Here is an 18,151-nt window from a genome sequence, read left to right as displayed (position 1 = left end):
GCGCTGCCGGTCTTGTTTCCGGATCTTGGGGCGCGGTATACCCGATTCGGCGACTTCCCCTCAATCTCAATTGCCTGGCCCACGGTTGGCCGAGCCATAAGACGGTATCTCCACCGATACTGGGCATCGCAGATATCTGAACAATGTCGCGGATCAATGGAGCTGAAGTAGCAAAGCACAGCAGCAAGAAGGATTGCTGGATAGTGCTGGATTCAAAAGCGTATGATGTGACCAACTTCCTGGCGGACCACCCAGGTGGCGCACCGATCATCTTGAAGAATGCCGGGGCGGTGAGTACAATGGCGCGGCTCAAAGATCAAGAGCTGATGTTAGACAGGATGCGACAGAAGAGTTCAAGAAATACCACCCGTTGAGTTATCTGGAGGATTATCTGCCTAAAGATGCCTTCCTCGGTCCCGTCGACCCCAACACGTTTGGTCAGCTACGCCAGATCAAGAGCGAAGAGTCGACGAAGCCGTCTGACACCGATCCAAACTCCAAGGAAATCCCACATGTGAGCCTTTGCGTCTCCACGACCGACTTTGAGGCAGCGGCAAAGGCTGTCATGCCTCACAAGTCGTATGTCTATGCGTCCGGTTCTGCAAACACTGGCGCGTCGATCAGAGGCAACATAGATGACTGGGGGCGCATCAACTTCCGTCCGCGTGTGATGCGCAACGTCGGCGATGTAGACACGCGCCGCAAGATCTTCGGACACAGCTCGCCATACCCATTCTACATCTCGCCTATGGGAACAATGGGCGCCATCCACGAAGCTGCCGAGCCAGAGATGATCCGAGGCGCAGTGCGCAAGGGCATTCACAAGGTCGTCAGTACCGCAAGTTCGAAGAGCAGCGAGCAGATCATGCAGAGCTACAAAGAGGAGCAGCAGAGGCTTGGTAACAACAGCACAACGCAACTGTTTTACCAATACTACATGCCTGTCGACCGCAATAAGGCCATCGAACTTATGCGCATCGTCAAGCGCTGCGGTTATAATGGACTCTGGATAACGGTCGACACGCCCGTTCTTGGCAAGCGAACAGCGGATCGCTATCTCCAGGCTGAGGAGGCGCTAGCAGTCGGGCTCGCAGAAGAAAGTACAGCGGAATGGGAGACCGGCGGCGACAACGCTTTCGCACCCGCGATGGGGGGACGGCCAGTTCAGGGCCAACTTAGCCCACATACGACCTGGGAGGATCTCGAGTGGATTCGCAAGGAGTGGGAAGGGCCGATCGTGGTGAAGGGCGTGCAATGTGCGGACGATGCGAAACTCGCGATGGAGTATGGTTGCGATGGAATTCTGCTAAGCAACCATGGTGGCAGGCAATTGCATACCGCACCGAGTGCTCTTATGACGTTGCTAGAGATTCGAACGTACTGTCCAGAAGTATTGGGGAAGCTGGAAGTTTTCCTCGATGGCGGTCTGAGAGACGGAAACGACGTGCTAAAAGCGTTGTGTCTGGGTGCCACAGCCGTAGGCGTAGGAAGACCCTTCCTATACGCGCTTGGAGCTTACGGGTCGAAAGGCGTCGAGAGATGCGTTGACAGTAAGTTTGGTCGTGTTTTAACCAGGGTAGTATACTGACGTGCGACAGTTCTTGCGGATGAGCTGCAGACAGGTATGCGTTTGTTGGGCATAACATCACTGGATCAGTGCAGGCCTGAGATGGTTAATGCGACGCGTCTGCTAAACGAAATGTGGCGACCGGAGCAGTTTAGTCTGAAGAGCAAGCTGTAAAGGTAGGGTTGGTTGGTTACGTGGGTCATAGTTCCAAGTTCCAAGTTTTGGAAGCGAATGACATGGAATGTGAATTGGACACAGCGTGCATTAGCAATCTAATCACGTTAAGCACTACACTTGCATGATTGATGGATCGTAGTCTGCCTTTCAGTGTTGTTACCGATGTCGCCGACCCCGCCGTCGCCAGATGCAGAATTTTCTGACCCCTCATCGCCCACCCCACCATGTCATCAAACTACCATATATAATTACAACCTGGCGATTTTCCCATCAACAGCAGTTATCCTGTGACGGACAGATGGCCGTAAGTCTTAGCCAGCATCCTCTGCAGCATAACAAATACTAACAACCCTTCCAGGAGCTGGTTATGGCGCCAGGTTAAGGTTTCTTAACGTTAAGTTATCGAGAGATAACGTCCTGGTCACGAAAGTGGCGTGGGTTCGAGTCCCACTCTGTTCAGCATTCGTCTGGCATTGTCAGATACTCCAGGATACATTTTTTTTGGTGTTTTGGGCGCTGAGCGTTGGTCACTAAGCCCATCCTCTGACACCCTCCCACCCACTCTCTTACCTAGATAGAGAGAGGCTTTGCTTTTTATACTCTGATATCAATTAGGGTGCTATCAAGACTTTGTTCGTAATTGCATATAGTGCATGCATATGTTGCGCTGTTACAGAGCTTGCGCAGTCACTTCGTGTCTTATCACGTCAGGAAGAACCCGAATCAGCACGCGAATCGTTGCATAGAAGGCTTCGTAGAGCCTGCATAGCTTATACAGTTGGATATGCTATTGTATTGCAATTCAAATGTTGGTATATCTCACTTCTTCGCAACAGCGACAAGCGCGACACAGGGAAAACCCTCCACCTCAACCACATCCGCACCCTTCTGCCCATTCAAAGGCCTCTGGATCTTTACCGCTGCCTTCTTTCCAGCAAGGTTCAACTGCTTCGCGAACTCCTCGTTCTCTTCATCAGTCCACTTTGGCCCCATATTCTTCCACATACCAAGCATATAGCCGCAAGTCTCCTCCGCAGTCTTCGATGCATAGTATACTGTCTTCTCGTACATCTCAACATCTTTGAACCCTGCGCCCTCCATGATCTTCTTTATATGCGAAGCTTCGAACCACTCATCCGCAACAGGCCAGCGGAATAGCGGGTCGTCTGGTTTGACGGCTTTCTGCGCTTCATGAACAACAGCCATGTGGCCTGTAGACTTCCAGGTGGTGACAACAGCCGTTCCTCCTGGCTTAAGAGTGCGATAGATCTCAGCCGCACCCTTTTCTCCGTCAGAGAAGAACATGATACCCATGTTGGTGATGGAGTGCGTAAACGTCTCGTCAGGGAAAGCCAGACTGACCCCATCCATCACGTCGAAGGACAAAGTTGCTGCGGAGGGTGTAGCTGGAAGGGCGCGGCGTGCTAGATCGACCATCGGTTTCGCATTATCGACACAGGCTGCCTTGAGCGGAGTGTCTGGGTATTTGTACAAAAGCTCCTGCGCAGCTATACCATTTCCGCATGCATTATCCAGCACGAAGCAGTTCGAATCGACTGCGGGCAACATGTCGATGAGGTGCATGGCAACTTCGCGGGTGCAGCCACCGGTTGCAGCCTCGTAGGTCGAAGCAAGCATCTCGAACATCTCGCTTGCGTTCATGTTGGGCTCGCTCATGATGATGATGGAATCTTCGCTATTGTATCTTGAACGATATTGTGCATTAAATACCAGGTCAGCAAGGTACTTATATATGGCTTACTGCGGACGAAAAGACTAGGAGCGAAGGATCGTGGCTGGGGCGGGGGTAGACGAGAATACACGTAACGAGAAGCACGCCTTGAAATCTCTATGTTTTTTGTTGGACTGAATTGATCCAGGCTTCCTAGCTGGAGTCCTTTAAGAAGTGTCTGGGCTTCCATTTGGGCAGGGCCTCGGAGCTCGGAGACTTTCACATGCACCCTGGGGCCTGAATAAAGTCGCCGACTGTAGCTTGAGTTATTGCGCCTTCCTTAGGAAAGATACGCTAGAGACGGGTGCAGTACGCTCAGTCGTTGTCCTAGCTGTATTGAGAAGATACAAGGTTGGCGATGACTGCGTTTGACGCTAAACATGCTTACCCATCTATCCACAATAAATGCCCGCATCTGCTTCGCTATTCTACGTATAACGGTGCGCAGCCTATTCTCAAATGAAAATAACATCTGCGCTATCCGCTCCTCGAAGTGATAAAGTATTTGCAGTCTGTACTCTCAGTCCTCGGATGATTCGGACGACACCAAGAATTTCGGGCGTATGCTTACACCCCATCTCAGATTTTTGCATCCTCTTTGAACCTAATCAATCCATCCTGGAAGGTTGTCGCAATATGCACGCCACTATCATAGTCCCACATACGGCTATTATGTAGCGCTCTGCCTCCCGTAGCTCGGGTAAGCCATGCTTCTTGCATAAACCATTTTCGCCCGTCCTTATCGCCGCCCGTATGCCCCTCCAGATTACAGAGTGGCAGCGGACCATCTTCCCACAATGTCGCGTCGGCGTTCGGATGGTCGATCCGCGGTTCACTAGGCATGATGAGGTCCTTGATACCGACATGGAAGATGACGCTGTGAGATAGTGACGCCATGCGTTTGTAACCCCGAGGCCGGTCGAGATGGTTTGGCACAATGAATAGCGAGTTACGATCCGATGCGTACAAGTGTGCACAGGCGTGCATGTTAGCCTCTCGTGTCAATGTGAGCTTCTGGTCGGATTCCGAGGGCGGTGGATATGGTGCGGTTGGTAATGGAAGTGCACCGCGCAGCGTGTAAAACGTCAGCTGTTTACGATCGAGCGGATGACGGCTTTGATTGTACTTCGACATGTCAGCCTTGCGGATGTGCAAGCCGGCGATGGGGTTAAAGTGATCGGGATGAGTTGGAAGGTAAGTTTCCCGGAAATGCTGCAGAGGTAGGAGTACGAAGTCAGTACGTGTCTCACATCCACTTCGTGCAGGCAGAACGTACCTCAGAATCGTTGCTTGGAGCAGCCGCATGCTCCATTGGCTCATCTTCTTTGCCTTCTAGTGCGTCGCGATACACCTCTTTCAGGTCAATAGACTCTTGCATGTCGAATGGCGAGCTTTCTTCCCGTTTGAAGGAGCAGGTACAGGTAAACATATCTCCGTCGGCTGCAACCTGGCTTACGGTCACGTTTCGTGTGCAATAATTGTAACCGTCTCGGATCTTTCGGACGCGATAGGTGTAGTGTTCATCTGGCTTGCCACCTAGTACGAACCACCCGGTGATGTTCTAGCGTTTTGTTTAGTTATGGTTGGAGCAAAACCTGTCGCTACAGCTTACATGTATTAGAAATCCTTCAGCGACAGTCTGCGCAGCAGCCCATGCGGCTTGAGCAAACACGTGGCCGCCGTACGTCCCATTCTCACCACCAGTCGGGGAGTAGGCTTTGACGATGGAGCGGAATGTCCAGTTGTCAATGCGTTCGAGTGCGATCACCTTTTCGAACGGCAGCACCTGCTTATCAGAGGTAAAGTAGGGACGTACGACCATGGCAGCGACTACAACGTCTGAATTGACGTACGAGTACGCTGATGCTTGATAGAGGCCATCATCGTATTGGGCGGGTGTTGCGATGTGCAGCCGATACAGATGTGGCTGGCGCTAACGAGTTACCTCGGAACGGGCGGGGTTCGGATGAATGACGGCGCAAGTTGTTAACCTCCGTCGCTAGGGGTGGCTACAGTTCATGTCACATTTCACAAAAAAGGTGTGAGCAGGAGTATACATTGTCTTACATGCTAACTACTTGCTAAGATACAATAGTGTGTATGCAGCAACTTGAAAATATGATAAGATCTGGCCACCCCTGGTGCCGTTCGTGCAACAACATATACGCGGTTTGCGAGAGACACGATGCAGTTTGAACGGAATGAAATATCATGATGAGCATGCATGCGTGCGTATGGACATGTCGAACAGATTGCTTCCGCCTCATCTTCCAGCCTTCTTCTTTAGCACCCATAGCCGGATGAAGTAAAATACAAGACCGCAGAGCCATATTCCTACAAGGATCGCTGCTTGAATGGGCGCGAATACTGCGCCTCTGATTACGACGAAACCGCTGATTATGGCGAACAGTATAGCAATCAGGATGAACGGTTTCACAGGCCGGGGTAGATCAGGCTCGCGGAATCGTAATATAATTGCGCCGAGAACCGTGAGGAAGAAGAAAGCATACTCGGCAAGGCCATTGAGAGTCAGTAAGATGCGCATGTTGCCGAGTAGAATGTATACTGCCGAGAGGACAGTGTTGAGTATGAGGGCGTTGCTAGCAATTGTTAGCAGAGGATAACCGGACATGACGGCCTACACACATTGGTGACTCTCCATCATCCATAGTCGTGTCAGCTGCCTCGCTCGAATCGGCGCGTTTAGTCACCTTCAGAGTACCGACGCGACCGACTGTGCCGAGAACTTGCGGGAACCAATTGTTGTTAGAAGCTGCGACGGTCATCCTACCAGCCACGAAGGAGTTTCCAAGGGCGGAGCCTGCAATGACGAGACATATGAGCGCGGTAGCGAAGTAAGCTACTCCCTTGCCAAGGAAGTGGGTAACAGCTGTCTAAAACATATCAGTATAAAGGCGTTATACATGACTCTGAAGGACTTACCACAGCAGCAGCATCTGTTGTCGACACTACCTTCCAAGGGAGAAGAACGTAGTAGACAGCGTTGGCGGCGACATAGCATAGTATGATTGTGGGTATAGCGGTATTGATGGAAAGTGGTAGTTGGCGACTGGGTTGACGCAATTCTGCCGCGACGTAATTCGCCTTGTCCCAGCCGGAATACGCCCACAAAGCTCCGTACAACGCTGTACTGTAAAAGCCGAGTGACTCCCACCTAGTCACTTTCGTCCAATCGAATTTCGACCCATCGGGCAGTATCGTGTCTCTTGGAGAGAACCAATTGTTTTGATGCCAATCGCGACCTCCAAGGTCCTTACTCTTTCCGACAAAGACAAAGACGACCACTAAACCAGATACGATAAGGAGAAAAATGGTAAGCAGCTTTATGGCGACAAAGAAACTAGATAGCCGAGTACTTGTCTTGGTGCTAATGGAGTTCAACGTCGTTACAAATACTAAGACAAGTAGAGACAATAGCTTGTGGGTGAGAGGCGGATCTGGTTCGTTCACGCCCAAACTGGAGTAAATGGACTCCACAAATACTATGCTGAGAATAGCAAGGGTAGCAGGCATGGTGGCCACTACCCAAGACCAAGCAGCCATGTATCCAAAGACGTCGCCATAGATGTAGGTGAGATAAGGCTGGATTCCGCCTTCTCCGGGGAATGCGGTACCCAGTTCAGCCATTGTCAAAGCACCTGTCCATGCTAAAACTCCACCAACTAGCCATACGAGGAGTCCAGCACCAGGCGACGGAACGTTTGCATCGATAGGCCCAGGCGATGAAAACACTCCCGAGCCGATGACGATGCTTATCAGCAGCGCGAACCCATCCAGCGCACCAAGATTGCGAGCAAAGGTGTTTCGCGTCGCCGTAACGTCATCATGTTCTTCGTCCGGGGCATACGATGTCGTGGATTCTTGGCGGAGTAGAGGCGCAGTCTCTGAGGGTGTCATTGTCGCGTTCTCGAGTTTCAGAGGTTTGATGAGCCAATCGTCGCTTTTGCCGAGGTTGTCACGCGTCACACGCGTCAACGTGATGTGTGTAGGACGCGTCCGGTCCTTCGTGGGCCGCAGGAGTCGCAATTCTCTATTGTCTGGTGCTGTCTGAGCTAGAGCAACTAATACCAATGCTGTGGTTGTGTGAAAGCAAAAGGTGGCTGGCTAAGCCGCGCGACACTATCGCGTCAGGATGAACCGAACTTACGTCATCCCGTGTCCCCACCAACCGCCGCGGCATCGAAACCTGTGACTTCACATTGCGGTCTTTGCAGAATCAGAATCCCACAGTTTTTCAGAGGCTCCACTTCATCCGTTCTTCTCTGTATCGTTATGCATAACGTCATACGGCATATTCACGGCCTGGCAGCTTTCCTTTTCCCGCTTCTGAAGCTCGAGACTCTGCAGCCAAGGTTCTCGCCCAGGCCCGTAATGCGCGTGTTGAGTGCATCCGAAAACCAATTGTTGCGTGGATTGAAAAGTCAAGCAAATGTATACACTTTGCAAGCATATTTGTAGGTGTAGCTCGATGTTAACCCCCCTCGATATGTATAGAGCCGGGGGCCTCAGCGAAGGAGCTCAAAGTCTTGAAAAGACTAACGACCTGGTCTGTGTTCACTACAGGCCATGGTTCACCGTGAATGTGTATTGCGTTCTCTTTCGTAGAGCATAATTCATAACAGACAAAAACGACGGCAGAACCAGATGAAGGAGTCCTAAGTGTGTCTGTGACCGTGTTTGAGGGGTAGAAGCCCAACTCATGACCAAGGATGACCTCGGGCATGTCCATGCATCGCGGCGGTACCGGACTGCTTCCGTAGTGGCACAGACAGCGACGGGACGACAGTCATTGTTAGTACATGGCGCAGTTGTGACATTTACAGAAACACCTCATACCAGAAAAAAAAATTGAACAGGCCTAGAGCCTACATCGACGCCAGGTCACCTATCTTGTAGGTTTTCATGTTGATGTACGCTGCAGACCGGTTCGGTTTTTTTTCTTGATTGACGTGGAAACCTGTTCCCTAGCTCACGCTCACATGGGAAATCGTGGGGAGGTTAAGCTTAAATTCATAGTGCGATGACAGGCCAATGACGCTGGGTGGGTTCGTCGGCTTTGACGGCCCTTGCAGGCTTAGCAGGCTGTATAGGGCTTAGCGCTGCGCATCATCATGGCGACGTCATCCTTGGTGAGCATGCAGTTTGCTTGCAGCTGCTTAAAGCTCTGGATCCCTTGTCGGACTTTCCTCAATCACACACTGCTTTCTAGCAAGATACCCCAAGCCTAATCAATTGCAATCAGTCTTCTTTCTCGAATCGCCTTCATACCTAACCATGTTCTCGAGACAAGCAACTCAGAATGCGCGTTTTGCAGCACGGTGTGCTCGCCGCCCAGCTGCGCGGGTAGCCAACCCTCAGTTCCGCGCCCAGAAGCCCCGCTTCCAGTCCACCGAGTCAGCAACCTCCGGCAACGCGGGCGCCGGCTCACATGCCGCCATCGGCGCCGCTTCTGGTGCCCTTGCTGCAGTCACAGTCGGCTACATCTTCTACAGGCAGTCAGGCGCCCGTGACGTTGTGGTGGCTTCCAAGACTGCCAAAGGCTACGTCAGCTCAGCTACACAGAAGATCAAGGAGCAGACACCTGAACCCAACGAGGCGCTGCAATGGCTACGCAACGCCGCGCAGAGCTACGCAGCCTTCATCCCCGGCGCCAAGGGCTACGTTGATTCTGCATTCGATGACCTCGATGCCATTCGCGCAAAGCACGGCAAGGAGGTCGACCAAATCGTCACCGAAGCATACGATGAAATGCGCCAGGTCCTCGGCAATGGCGACATGAGCCTTGTTACCGCACACAAGACTTGGGACGTCATTACCAAGCACATGAGCCGCATCGCAGATCTCGCTGGCGACGCGTCGCAGCAGATCATGGACAACCACCCTCAACTCAAGGAGAAGGTCGGCGGTAACATCGACAAGCTCAAGGAGTACGGCGACAAGTATGGTCCTGAGGCTAAGAAGGAGGTCGACAGAACATGGAAGCAGATCAGCGACGTCGTCAAGACCGGCGTGAGCGCATCCAACATCGAAAAGATCCGCAGCATCGTACAAGAAAAGGTTGACAAGCTTAAGAAGATGGGTGACGAGGCCTGGGACAAGGGTATGGAGCAGGCTAAGCCCTACCTTGACAAGAACCCTCAGGTCAAGAAGATTGTGGAGGAGAACGCAGATGCGCTCAAGGGCGGAAACGTACAAGAGCTGTACGAGCGCGTCAAGTCTGCTGTCGAGAAAGGCGACACAGGTGACCTCGAGTCATACGTCAAGAGCGCTGCCAACAAGGCTAAGGATGCTGGTTTCGGTGACTACGAACAATACCTCAAGCAGATCCCTGGAGGCGACCAGATCATGCCCAAGTTGAGCCAGCTCCAGGATGTTGCCCAGAAGCACGGCGATGAGGCTCAGAAGCTCTTCCGAGACACCGTCTCAGAGATCTCCAGCATCCTCCAGAAGAAGGGAGATGAAGCGTCAAAGTTGGCCGAGAAGGCGAAGGAGGACTCGAAGAAATAAGGTTGTCAGAAGTATTCTCACCTGGAACCCTGAAGAGTGTTACGATTAGTCTACTTGTATAATAAGGCATCACTGGCGTTGAGCATGTTGAGCGAAAAGCATAACGAATTCTACATAATTACGTTTGATCCTGTACTGTTCGTCTCATTCCATGTCGTGGTGATCTCACCTTGGGCTAACTACTCGAACCATACTAGACCATCCGCACATGTGTCATAAAGCAGCAAGTGATGTTGACACGATCTTCTGGTCCTGATGAGTAACAATCTGGTCAAGGGTCTTGTGTATAAGTTCGGCGAGCAGGTTTCATTAGAGAAAATTGCATATCGTATTTCATCATCGTAATATGACGCGGTCGACAGATGATTTCACAAGTGAGTTCCTCTGACGACACGAGTTGTCTTGCGCAGCTCTATAGACACCACGTGAGACGTGGCATGCGTACCAGGAACTCGGTACGTACAATCGCCAGGCCCGCGCAAGAACTCACACCAGAACTTGCATCAAGCCCTGGAGTGATAGCATCTTGTTCAGATCGTCATCACATGCGCCACTCGATCACACCCAAGTGATGAGGCTGCAGTGAGACATGGGCGGGGATGCAAGCCCATCACTGCCTATATGCAGGAACTACTTACTTTGCACACCGCACACCGTCTTGGGTTCTGGAATCCTCTATGCGGGGTGAGGTGGTCAGCGCGATGGTAGGTTGCACAAGACGTGGGCTTGCGGCAACATGTCATTCAATGTAGTAGCTCGCAACCCAAAGTAAATCTTGGGCGGTGAGACGGGCGCGTAGAAAGACAGTACTCATGGTAATAGACATGACAGAGCACAAGGCGAAATGCGCATTGTTAGGTTGCCGACAAGGTTGTTGCCAAACGACCCCGCGATCCGCTAATGAAGTAAAGTGGGTCCGAGGTGAAAGAAAGTGGTGAGAGAAGCTGCGACCGCGACGTTCGTCCGCCCAATAGACCGGGCACGCTCCACTCGGTCAGCCAATGACGTAAACGCGCCTCCGCTGCTGCACCGCCCTCCCCTGACACCTGGCAGGCGCTACTACTCTATTTACTCCTCTCTCTCTCAACAAAACCCCCAGCTTCTACAACTTCTCACTCCAATTCTCCACTTCTCTCTACCAAACCCCTTTCTTGCACGTCGATCGACACCACTACTACTCCTATCCACCCAACTACTACACACTACACAACCGCAACCATGGGCAAGGTACGCGTTCCTGTGCTAACATGTACCCCGCCAGTACCCCGCTAACACGTGCATAGGCGAAGTACATCATGCTCGACTGCGACAACACGCTCGTCCAGTCTGAGCGTTTCGCGTTCGAGGCGTGCGCCGACCTCACCAACCAGGTCCTCGAGAAGCACAACATCTCCGACCGCTACACAGCCGAGTCATTGCTGGAAGACTTTGTCGGCCACAACTTCCGCGGCATGCTCAATGGCCTGCAGAAGAAACACAACTTCAAGATGGACGACGCCGAGATGGAGGACTTTGTCGCGCAAGAACTCGGAGCCGTGACCCTCAAGCTCAGCCAGAAGGCCGTCGAGTGCCCCGGTGTGACTGAGCAGCTCAACAAGCTCAAGGAGCAGGGCTACCCCATGTCCGTTGTCTCTACTTCCGCCAAGAGCCGTGTCGTCGCCTCCATCGAGAAGGCCGGCATCGCCCACTTCTTCCCTCCCGAGCACGTCTACTCCGCCGCCACCTCACTCGACCCCCCTTCATCCAAGCCCGACCCCAAGATCTACCTATACGCTGCTGAGCAGCTCGGTGTCAAGCCCTCTGAGGCTATCACCGTCGAGGACAGCAAGAGCGGTGCCACTGCTGCCATGCGCGCTGGTATTCCTTGCATCGGCTACGTCGGCATCTACGGCATCGAGGAGGGCAAGGAGAAGATGGAACAGATGGCCAAGCTTCTCACCGAGGAGACCAAGTGCGCGGCCATCATGTACGACTGGAAGGAGTTCCCAGAGTGCCTGAAGAAGGTCGAGGCCAAGTTGTAAGTGCTTGGTCAACACTGGGGAGCCGAGGAAGAGGAACATTTCACCCTGTCTCCCCGCCATTGCGGGTGAGCTTACGATCAGATTCACGACATCAATGACTACATAGATTCAGTAATGAAGATTTAGTGGACACAGTCCCATTCACAACAGCTACCTGCTACCTGCCGCTTCCTCTGCTGTGTTGATTGTTTTGTTTGGTGACGCAATGGTGGGCCCCGCGCCGCTCAGTGGGCAGGCGTTCCAGGCTCGGGTGACGGCCCAACGCTGCCCCGCTCCTCCCCACTTGAGACCCATCGTGAACTGCAAACTCCATCGCGAAATATCCCGAACATCGAACATTTGCCTTTGCCATCCCAGATCTCTAGCGCTGCATTCGCGCGAGGTCAATCTCTGCTGCTCACGTGCATGCAAGTAAGCAAATTTGAACGGCCACCGTGGCACTGGCCAGAGCCCCAACACAAGCCGCAACACCCTACGGCCCGGCGCGCTCATCCATCAGCCCTATTATTAATGCTTGTCTGCTTATTGCTTACATTAAGAGCTTGTTGTATCGACGCAAGTGAATAACTCTCACGCGAATTGTGCAGCCGAATCACGCGATGGAGCCGCCCCCGCCCGCAGCCGCATTCAGTGGAAAACCCGACACCCCTCCCCGCGAAGAACAATGATCTTATACCAAAAAAGCTAAGAAGGTTACATTGTCTTCCCAGCATGAGAACTTGAGCTTAGATGGGCAGCGTAGACTTCAAAGCACCTGTTCAACTTTGGGGGTGCATGCTCACATGCCTCGGTAAAACAGGCCGTCCGTCATCTGTCCCTGCGTGCCTGCGCTCTCTGCGCGCAACACCCAACGAGGCTCGTTGGCCGGCACATCCACGAAACAATAAGGTCATAACCCACTGAATAGCTGCATACGATAATCCCATTGCCTGGTCAAACGTTCAACAACAGCAGCTGTTATCTATGTTCCGGGAACAGCAGTTATCTGTATCCTAGGATCTGCACCTTGGCATCTGGGCGCTGCCTTCTTCCGCTGTAGCCAAGACATGCTTAGTGAAGCCTCCTTCCTATCTCGTCGACAGCTCCTTACACGAAGCTTTTGCTTCATCTAAAGCCACCAATGTCATACCCTGCACGGCATTCGTCCTCATCTACACGTTGCTTATGATCTCTACCGGCTGCCAATCGCGGATCTGTACCACCAGGTGTAATGGATGGTTACATGGTTACACGGATAGTAGCATCCAAACGGGCAGGTATGGTGACTACCTGCCGGGTTTGCCATAGGTGCTGCAGGATGGGTGCTGGCATGTCGAGCACCTCCATGTCGTAGGGACGCATTTAAGACTGTGCGAAGAGCCCATGATGATTCTCCATCGGCATCGTGCGCATCGTTCAAGTCGCAGTCAACATGTACCTACGCACCGCCCTTCTTTCCCTGTCCGCCCTTGCGGCGGCAAAGGAAATGCCCAAAGATGAGTTCAGAGCCGCACAGCTTTACGACTCTGGTATCAGGCACGAGAACAATGTTGCCCTCAAGAAGGTCGCAACCCTATTCCAGCATCTTCGAATTCTGTATTGACTCTTACCAGGAGTCATGGGCACGCCAGGAAGCTGCGGGCATGTACAACTCTGCCCAATACGCCGAGATCAAAGACAAGGTGGAGTGCATGAACGGCACCGCAATCGCCGGACAGGACGTCTTCCGATGCCAAAATGTCAGTCCATGCACCATATATCACGAGTTTCAGTCATTAACGAATCGGTATAGATTGACTTGCTTCACTTCTTGTCGCACGCCGAGCTCGGCAGCACCCGCGGTGTCGGATCTTCTTCATGGGGTAAGAGTTCACATATCGAGTTGCTGAGATCTTCGCTGAACAACATTAGGCTGGACATCTGAAGACGGTCGCGAATTCGTTGCCATCGGACAACAAGATGGCGCTGCATTCGCTGAAATCACGGCAGAGGGCAAGCTTTCGTACTTGGGTCGTCTACCCGCCTACTCTACGCCCAGCACGTGGCGCGAGATCCGTGGCCAGAACAACCTGATGATCATCGGTAGCGAGGCGGTCGGCCATGGCATTCAGATCTTCGACATGAAGAAGCTGATCGACATCGACCCTGCGTCTCCTGTCACCTTTAGCAATGCCAATGACCTCGTTGGTCATTTCAAAGGCCTTCCCAACGGCCGAACACACAACGTCGTCACAAACCCAGAGACAAACTTCATCTATGCCGTTGGTGCCCAGCCAAGGACTGACAAGTGCAAGTCGGGCATTATCTTCATTGATATCACCGACCCTTCAAACCCAACAAGCCCGGGCTGGTGAGTGAGACATGTTGTTGGGGATGTGAGCATCACTGACTCAGAATAGTGCATCAGAGGACGGTTACGTACACGATGCGCAATGCCTCATCTACCGCGGACCAGATGCTGAATTCGAGGGCCATGAGATTTGCTATGGCTACAACGAGGACTCTCTTACGATCTACGATGTGACTGACAAGAAGGCCCCGGTCATCTTATCTAACACTTCTTACGAAGGCGCGGCATACACCCACCAGGGCAACGTTTTGGACCCCATGAACCAGCAGTTTCTTTTGCTCGATGACGAATATGACGAATATGACAAAGTGGGTCCAGCGATCCCTGGTCACCCCATCACGTATATCTGGGACATCTCATCCCTCCGTGCGCCCAAACAGACTGGACTGTACAAGAGCGGAGCAAAGGGTATCGACCACAACCAGTATGTCGCGAACGGCTTTGCTTACCAATCGAACTACGGCACCGGATTCCGCGTTCTGGATGTTCGCAGCATCCCTGACGACCCGACTGGTGCTGGCGTGAAGGAAGTTGGGTTCTTCGGTATGCAAATGTACGATCATCCTATCGATTCATCTATACTGACCTTTGCGCAGACGTTTACCCGGAGGATGACGACATGCCTGGCGGCGGTACCGTCGACTTTGTTGGCACGTGGTCGAGCTATGCATTGTTCAAGAGTGGTCACATCCTGATCAACACCATGGAACGTGGTGTTTTCATTGTCAAGATGCAGGAGGGGTTTGAGAGATAGATGGACAGGACCTCGTCAATCTGAGATTGCTCGCGGCAGGGCGAAGTTTAGAATTCATTGCAACTGTCGATCCCGGCTGTATCGTCGGTATCAGTGCCGCCTCGCGTGCACGACGATTGGTTCAATAAAGAGTTCCGGCACAGCGCACTCCCCCTCTTGATCCCGAATTAAACTTATCAACAATCATGTCCAGACCGCTCAGAGCCCTGTATCAACCCTGCCTCGCAACCTCTAGCGGTCGCGGTATCACCGTTGCTCGCTCTTTGGGCTCTATTCGTTTACCTCCGAACCGCAACTAACCGCCAAGCTACACGCCTCCGCGCAGGATCTAGTCGCAGATCTGTGATATCGCCTCTTCTCGTTTCTTTCGTCCTGATTGTGGCGATGGCGCGCCAAGGGCTTGGCTTTATCTGCACAGTCCGTTCCTTCCCAATCAAGTTGCGTCCGGCGTGGAACTAGAGGGCTCCGCCGAGCGACGCGGTTATTCTACCTTCCTCATGCAACACAGCATTGCGCAGCCAAGCAGACTTTCATCAATCGCGTCGCCTTCGCCCCCCAGCTCTACACCCGGCTACCCGTTTCCACGGACCCACCACTTGCCCTTACCTGCTCAATTGCGGTTCCTGAGCGACCATGAAGCACCGATGGATACAGCAGCTGCCTGTATCGGTTAGTTCTACAAGCACATGGTGGCCCATGAAGACTTTCTGGACCAGCCATATGGATACGAGGTTTAGTATATAGAGCCAGTCTGTACCTGTGACATATCCCAAGGCAACCTCCTCTTCTCCTGCTCATCTGCCACTACTATTCATCAAGATGAGGTTCGTTCCCTTCGTTGCGCTTGCTGCGCCTGTCCTCGCACAGTACGATGCGAAGCCAAAGCCTTCTGCAAAGCCCGAGAAGCCTCAGAAGCCCCAGTTGCCTGGAAAGCCTCACCCTCATGGGCCACCCAAGAAGCTTGTCTCTCGCAAGGACCTGATCAAGGATATCAAGCTCGAGGACCTTCTCGCAGGCTCCCAACAGCTTCAGACTTTCGCCGACGAGGCTGGTGGTAACCGTGCTTTCGGTAGCACTGGTCACAACGCTACCACTGAATGGCTGTACCAAACGCTCAAGGCGACTGGATACTACGATGTGTACAAGCAGCCCTTCGTTGAGCTCTTCACCGCCGCGACCACCAAGCTCACTGTTGCTGGAGAAGAGATTGAGGCCGCTTACATGACCTTTGGTCCCTCTGGAGATGTTACCGCCAACGTTGTCAAGGTTAACAACCTCGGATGCGCTGTTGACGACTTCCCAGCCGGAGTTTCTGGCCAGATCGCGCTCATCTCTCGAGGCACATGTCCATTCGCTGACAAGGCCGCCAACGCCCAAACTGCTGGCGCGGTCGGTGCTATAATCTACAACACCGAGCCCAACACACCTCTTTCTGGTACCCTCGGTGGTGATGGCGACTACGCTCCCGTTGTTGGCATTACCAAGGAAGCTGGAGAGGGTATTGTAGCCAAGCTCGGCAACGGCACAGTTGAGGGAACCCTCTTCATTGATGCCATTCGCGAGAACCGCACCAACTACAACGTCATCGCCGAGACCAAGCAAGGTGACCACGACAACGTGCTCATGCTCGGTGGTCACACCGACTCCGTCTTTGCCGGCCCCGGTATTAACGACGACGGATCTGGTACCATTGGTACGCTCATGACCGGTCTTGCCCTTACTAAGTACAAGATCAAGAACGCCGTCCGTCTCGGATTCTGGGGTGCAGAGGAGTTCGGTAAGCTGGGCTCTTTCTACTACATGAAGACCATCAACGGTACCTTCGGTGGTAACGCAACCGAGGCCAACAAGATCCGCGCCTACCTCAACTTCGATATGATCGCATCGCCCAACTACGTCCTCGGTATCTACGACGGTGACGGCAGTGCGTTCAACTTCTCCGGCGCCGCTGGATCTGACACTATCGAGAAGGACTTTGAGGAGTTCTACGAGGAGCGTGGCCTTGCCCACGTACCTTCTCTCTTCACTCTCCGCTCTGATTACGCTGCTTTCCTCGAGAACGGTATTCCTTCAGGTGGTCTGTTTACCGGTGCTGAGGTGCTGAAGACTGAGGAGGAGGCACAACTTTTCGGTGGTGAGGCTGGTGCTCCGCTCGACGCCTGCTACCACCAGGCTTGCGATACCATCGACAACCTGGCTCTCGACGCTTACCTACTCAACACCCAGAGCATTGCCAACTCAGTTGCCAAGTACGCCCTGAGCTTCGAAGGTATTCCAAGAGCCAACATGACGCTCCGCAAGCGTGGCGCGGAGAGGAGCAGACTTATGTCGAGGTTCGATGATGGCGGACATGCTCACCATGGCCAGACATGCGGTGCTGGAAAGCACACTATCTAAATGTTGTATTAGTATAGATTTGGGTGGATGGTTGATGTTGTTGATGATACCAATGATGCGATGATGCTGTAGAAGTAGAAAAGGCAATGTAATAAAACATTTCAAACATTACCGTGTCCTGTTGCTTTCCGATGTAAATGCTTGCACTGCACAGTCTCACGACCGATCCACACCGTTAAGCGCTCTTAGTACCTCGAGTGTCGGCTTCGATAGTCAGGAGCTCTTTATTTGGCCTTCAGCTCGAGACCGAGAGTGTCACGCCGTTTAACTCAGCATATCACATGCCCTTCTCCTGTACTTAGTTCGAAGCAGAAATCACCATCCAATCTCCACCTCTTCCTCTCTATAAACCTAGCACTGTCCTCAAACGCACATTCCGTCTGAACCAATCCTCCACCCTGACACTTACGAAAAGAACACATCCGCAGTTCGAACAAGCATACCAAGCATCTCGCGTATGCATCAAAGTCTCGCCAGAACAGAAGCAGAATAGAACATAAGGCTTCGCGGGGCGGAGACACAAGGTAGAGCGGAAAGCGCACACCTTGATGGCGACGGAGTGGACGCTATGCCATTTTGCTGTTCCCAAGGCGCGGAATATCTTGAGTACCGGAGACTGGATGTACGGTACTCCAGCTTGAGATGA

General features: G+C 52.7%; 8 protein-coding genes across 8 annotated transcripts; 5 read left to right on the top strand and 3 right to left on the bottom strand.

Annotated features, from left to right (window-relative positions):
- Positions 1-143: 143 nt before the first annotated feature.
- Positions 144-1,741, top strand: J4E78_000950 (uncharacterized protein; the record flags this gene model as incomplete). The annotated part of the gene is made up of 3 exons (XM_049361611.1): positions 144-290; positions 338-1,550; positions 1,599-1,741. 3 exons carry the CDS (start codon positions 144-146, stop codon positions 1,739-1,741), a joined length of 1,503 nt encoding a protein of 500 aa, XP_049226894.1.
- An 822-nt stretch (positions 1,742-2,563) lies between these two features.
- J4E78_000949 (uncharacterized protein) lies at positions 2,564-3,868 on the bottom strand (the record flags this gene model as incomplete). Its single annotated transcript, XM_049361610.1, has 2 exons — positions 2,564-3,435; positions 3,865-3,868. 2 exons carry the CDS (start codon positions 3,866-3,868, stop codon positions 2,564-2,566), a joined length of 876 nt encoding a protein of 291 aa, XP_049226893.1.
- Positions 3,869-4,055: 187 nt separating this feature from the next.
- On the bottom strand, positions 4,056-5,298 carry J4E78_000948 (uncharacterized protein; the record flags this gene model as incomplete). Its single annotated transcript, XM_049361609.1, has 3 exons — positions 4,056-4,688; positions 4,753-5,037; positions 5,089-5,298. The coding sequence occupies 3 exons, from the start codon at positions 5,296-5,298 to the stop codon at positions 4,056-4,058; spliced, it is 1,128 nt and encodes a 375-aa protein (XP_049226892.1).
- A 441-nt stretch (positions 5,299-5,739) lies between these two features.
- Positions 5,740-7,394, bottom strand: J4E78_000947 (uncharacterized protein; the record flags this gene model as incomplete). The annotated part of the gene is made up of 3 exons (XM_049361608.1): positions 5,740-6,076; positions 6,123-6,370; positions 6,420-7,394. 3 exons carry the CDS (start codon positions 7,392-7,394, stop codon positions 5,740-5,742), a joined length of 1,560 nt encoding a protein of 519 aa, XP_049226891.1.
- A 1,377-nt stretch (positions 7,395-8,771) lies between these two features.
- J4E78_000946 (uncharacterized protein) lies at positions 8,772-10,004 on the top strand (the record flags this gene model as incomplete). The annotated part of the gene is made up of 1 exon (XM_049361607.1): positions 8,772-10,004. The coding sequence occupies one exon, from the start codon at positions 8,772-8,774 to the stop codon at positions 10,002-10,004; it is 1,233 nt and encodes a 410-aa protein (XP_049226890.1).
- Positions 10,005-11,222: 1,218 nt separating this feature from the next.
- On the top strand, positions 11,223-12,025 carry J4E78_000945 (uncharacterized protein; the record flags this gene model as incomplete). Its single annotated transcript, XM_049361606.1, has 2 exons — positions 11,223-11,231; positions 11,288-12,025. 2 exons carry the CDS (start codon positions 11,223-11,225, stop codon positions 12,023-12,025), a joined length of 747 nt encoding a protein of 248 aa, XP_049226889.1.
- A 1,411-nt stretch (positions 12,026-13,436) lies between these two features.
- Positions 13,437-15,108, top strand: J4E78_000944 (uncharacterized protein; the record flags this gene model as incomplete). Its single annotated transcript, XM_049361605.1, has 6 exons — positions 13,437-13,568; positions 13,618-13,743; positions 13,797-13,866; positions 13,916-14,354; positions 14,404-14,897; positions 14,951-15,108. 6 exons carry the CDS (start codon positions 13,437-13,439, stop codon positions 15,106-15,108), a joined length of 1,419 nt encoding a protein of 472 aa, XP_049226888.1.
- Positions 15,109-15,927: 819 nt separating this feature from the next.
- On the top strand, positions 15,928-17,505 carry J4E78_000943 (uncharacterized protein; the record flags this gene model as incomplete). The annotated part of the gene is made up of 1 exon (XM_049361604.1): positions 15,928-17,505. The coding sequence occupies one exon, from the start codon at positions 15,928-15,930 to the stop codon at positions 17,503-17,505; it is 1,578 nt and encodes a 525-aa protein (XP_049226887.1).
- Positions 17,506-18,151: the final 646 nt, after the last annotated feature.

Source organism: Alternaria triticimaculans (assembly GCF_023758025.1).
Source record: "Alternaria triticimaculans strain BMP 0046 chromosome Unknown scaffold_1, whole genome shotgun sequence".
NCBI lineage: Eukaryota > Fungi > Ascomycota > Dothideomycetes > Pleosporales > Pleosporaceae > Alternaria > Alternaria triticimaculans.
Note: the sequence above shows the minus strand (reverse complement) of the source record. Positions and strands in the feature narration are given on the sequence as shown.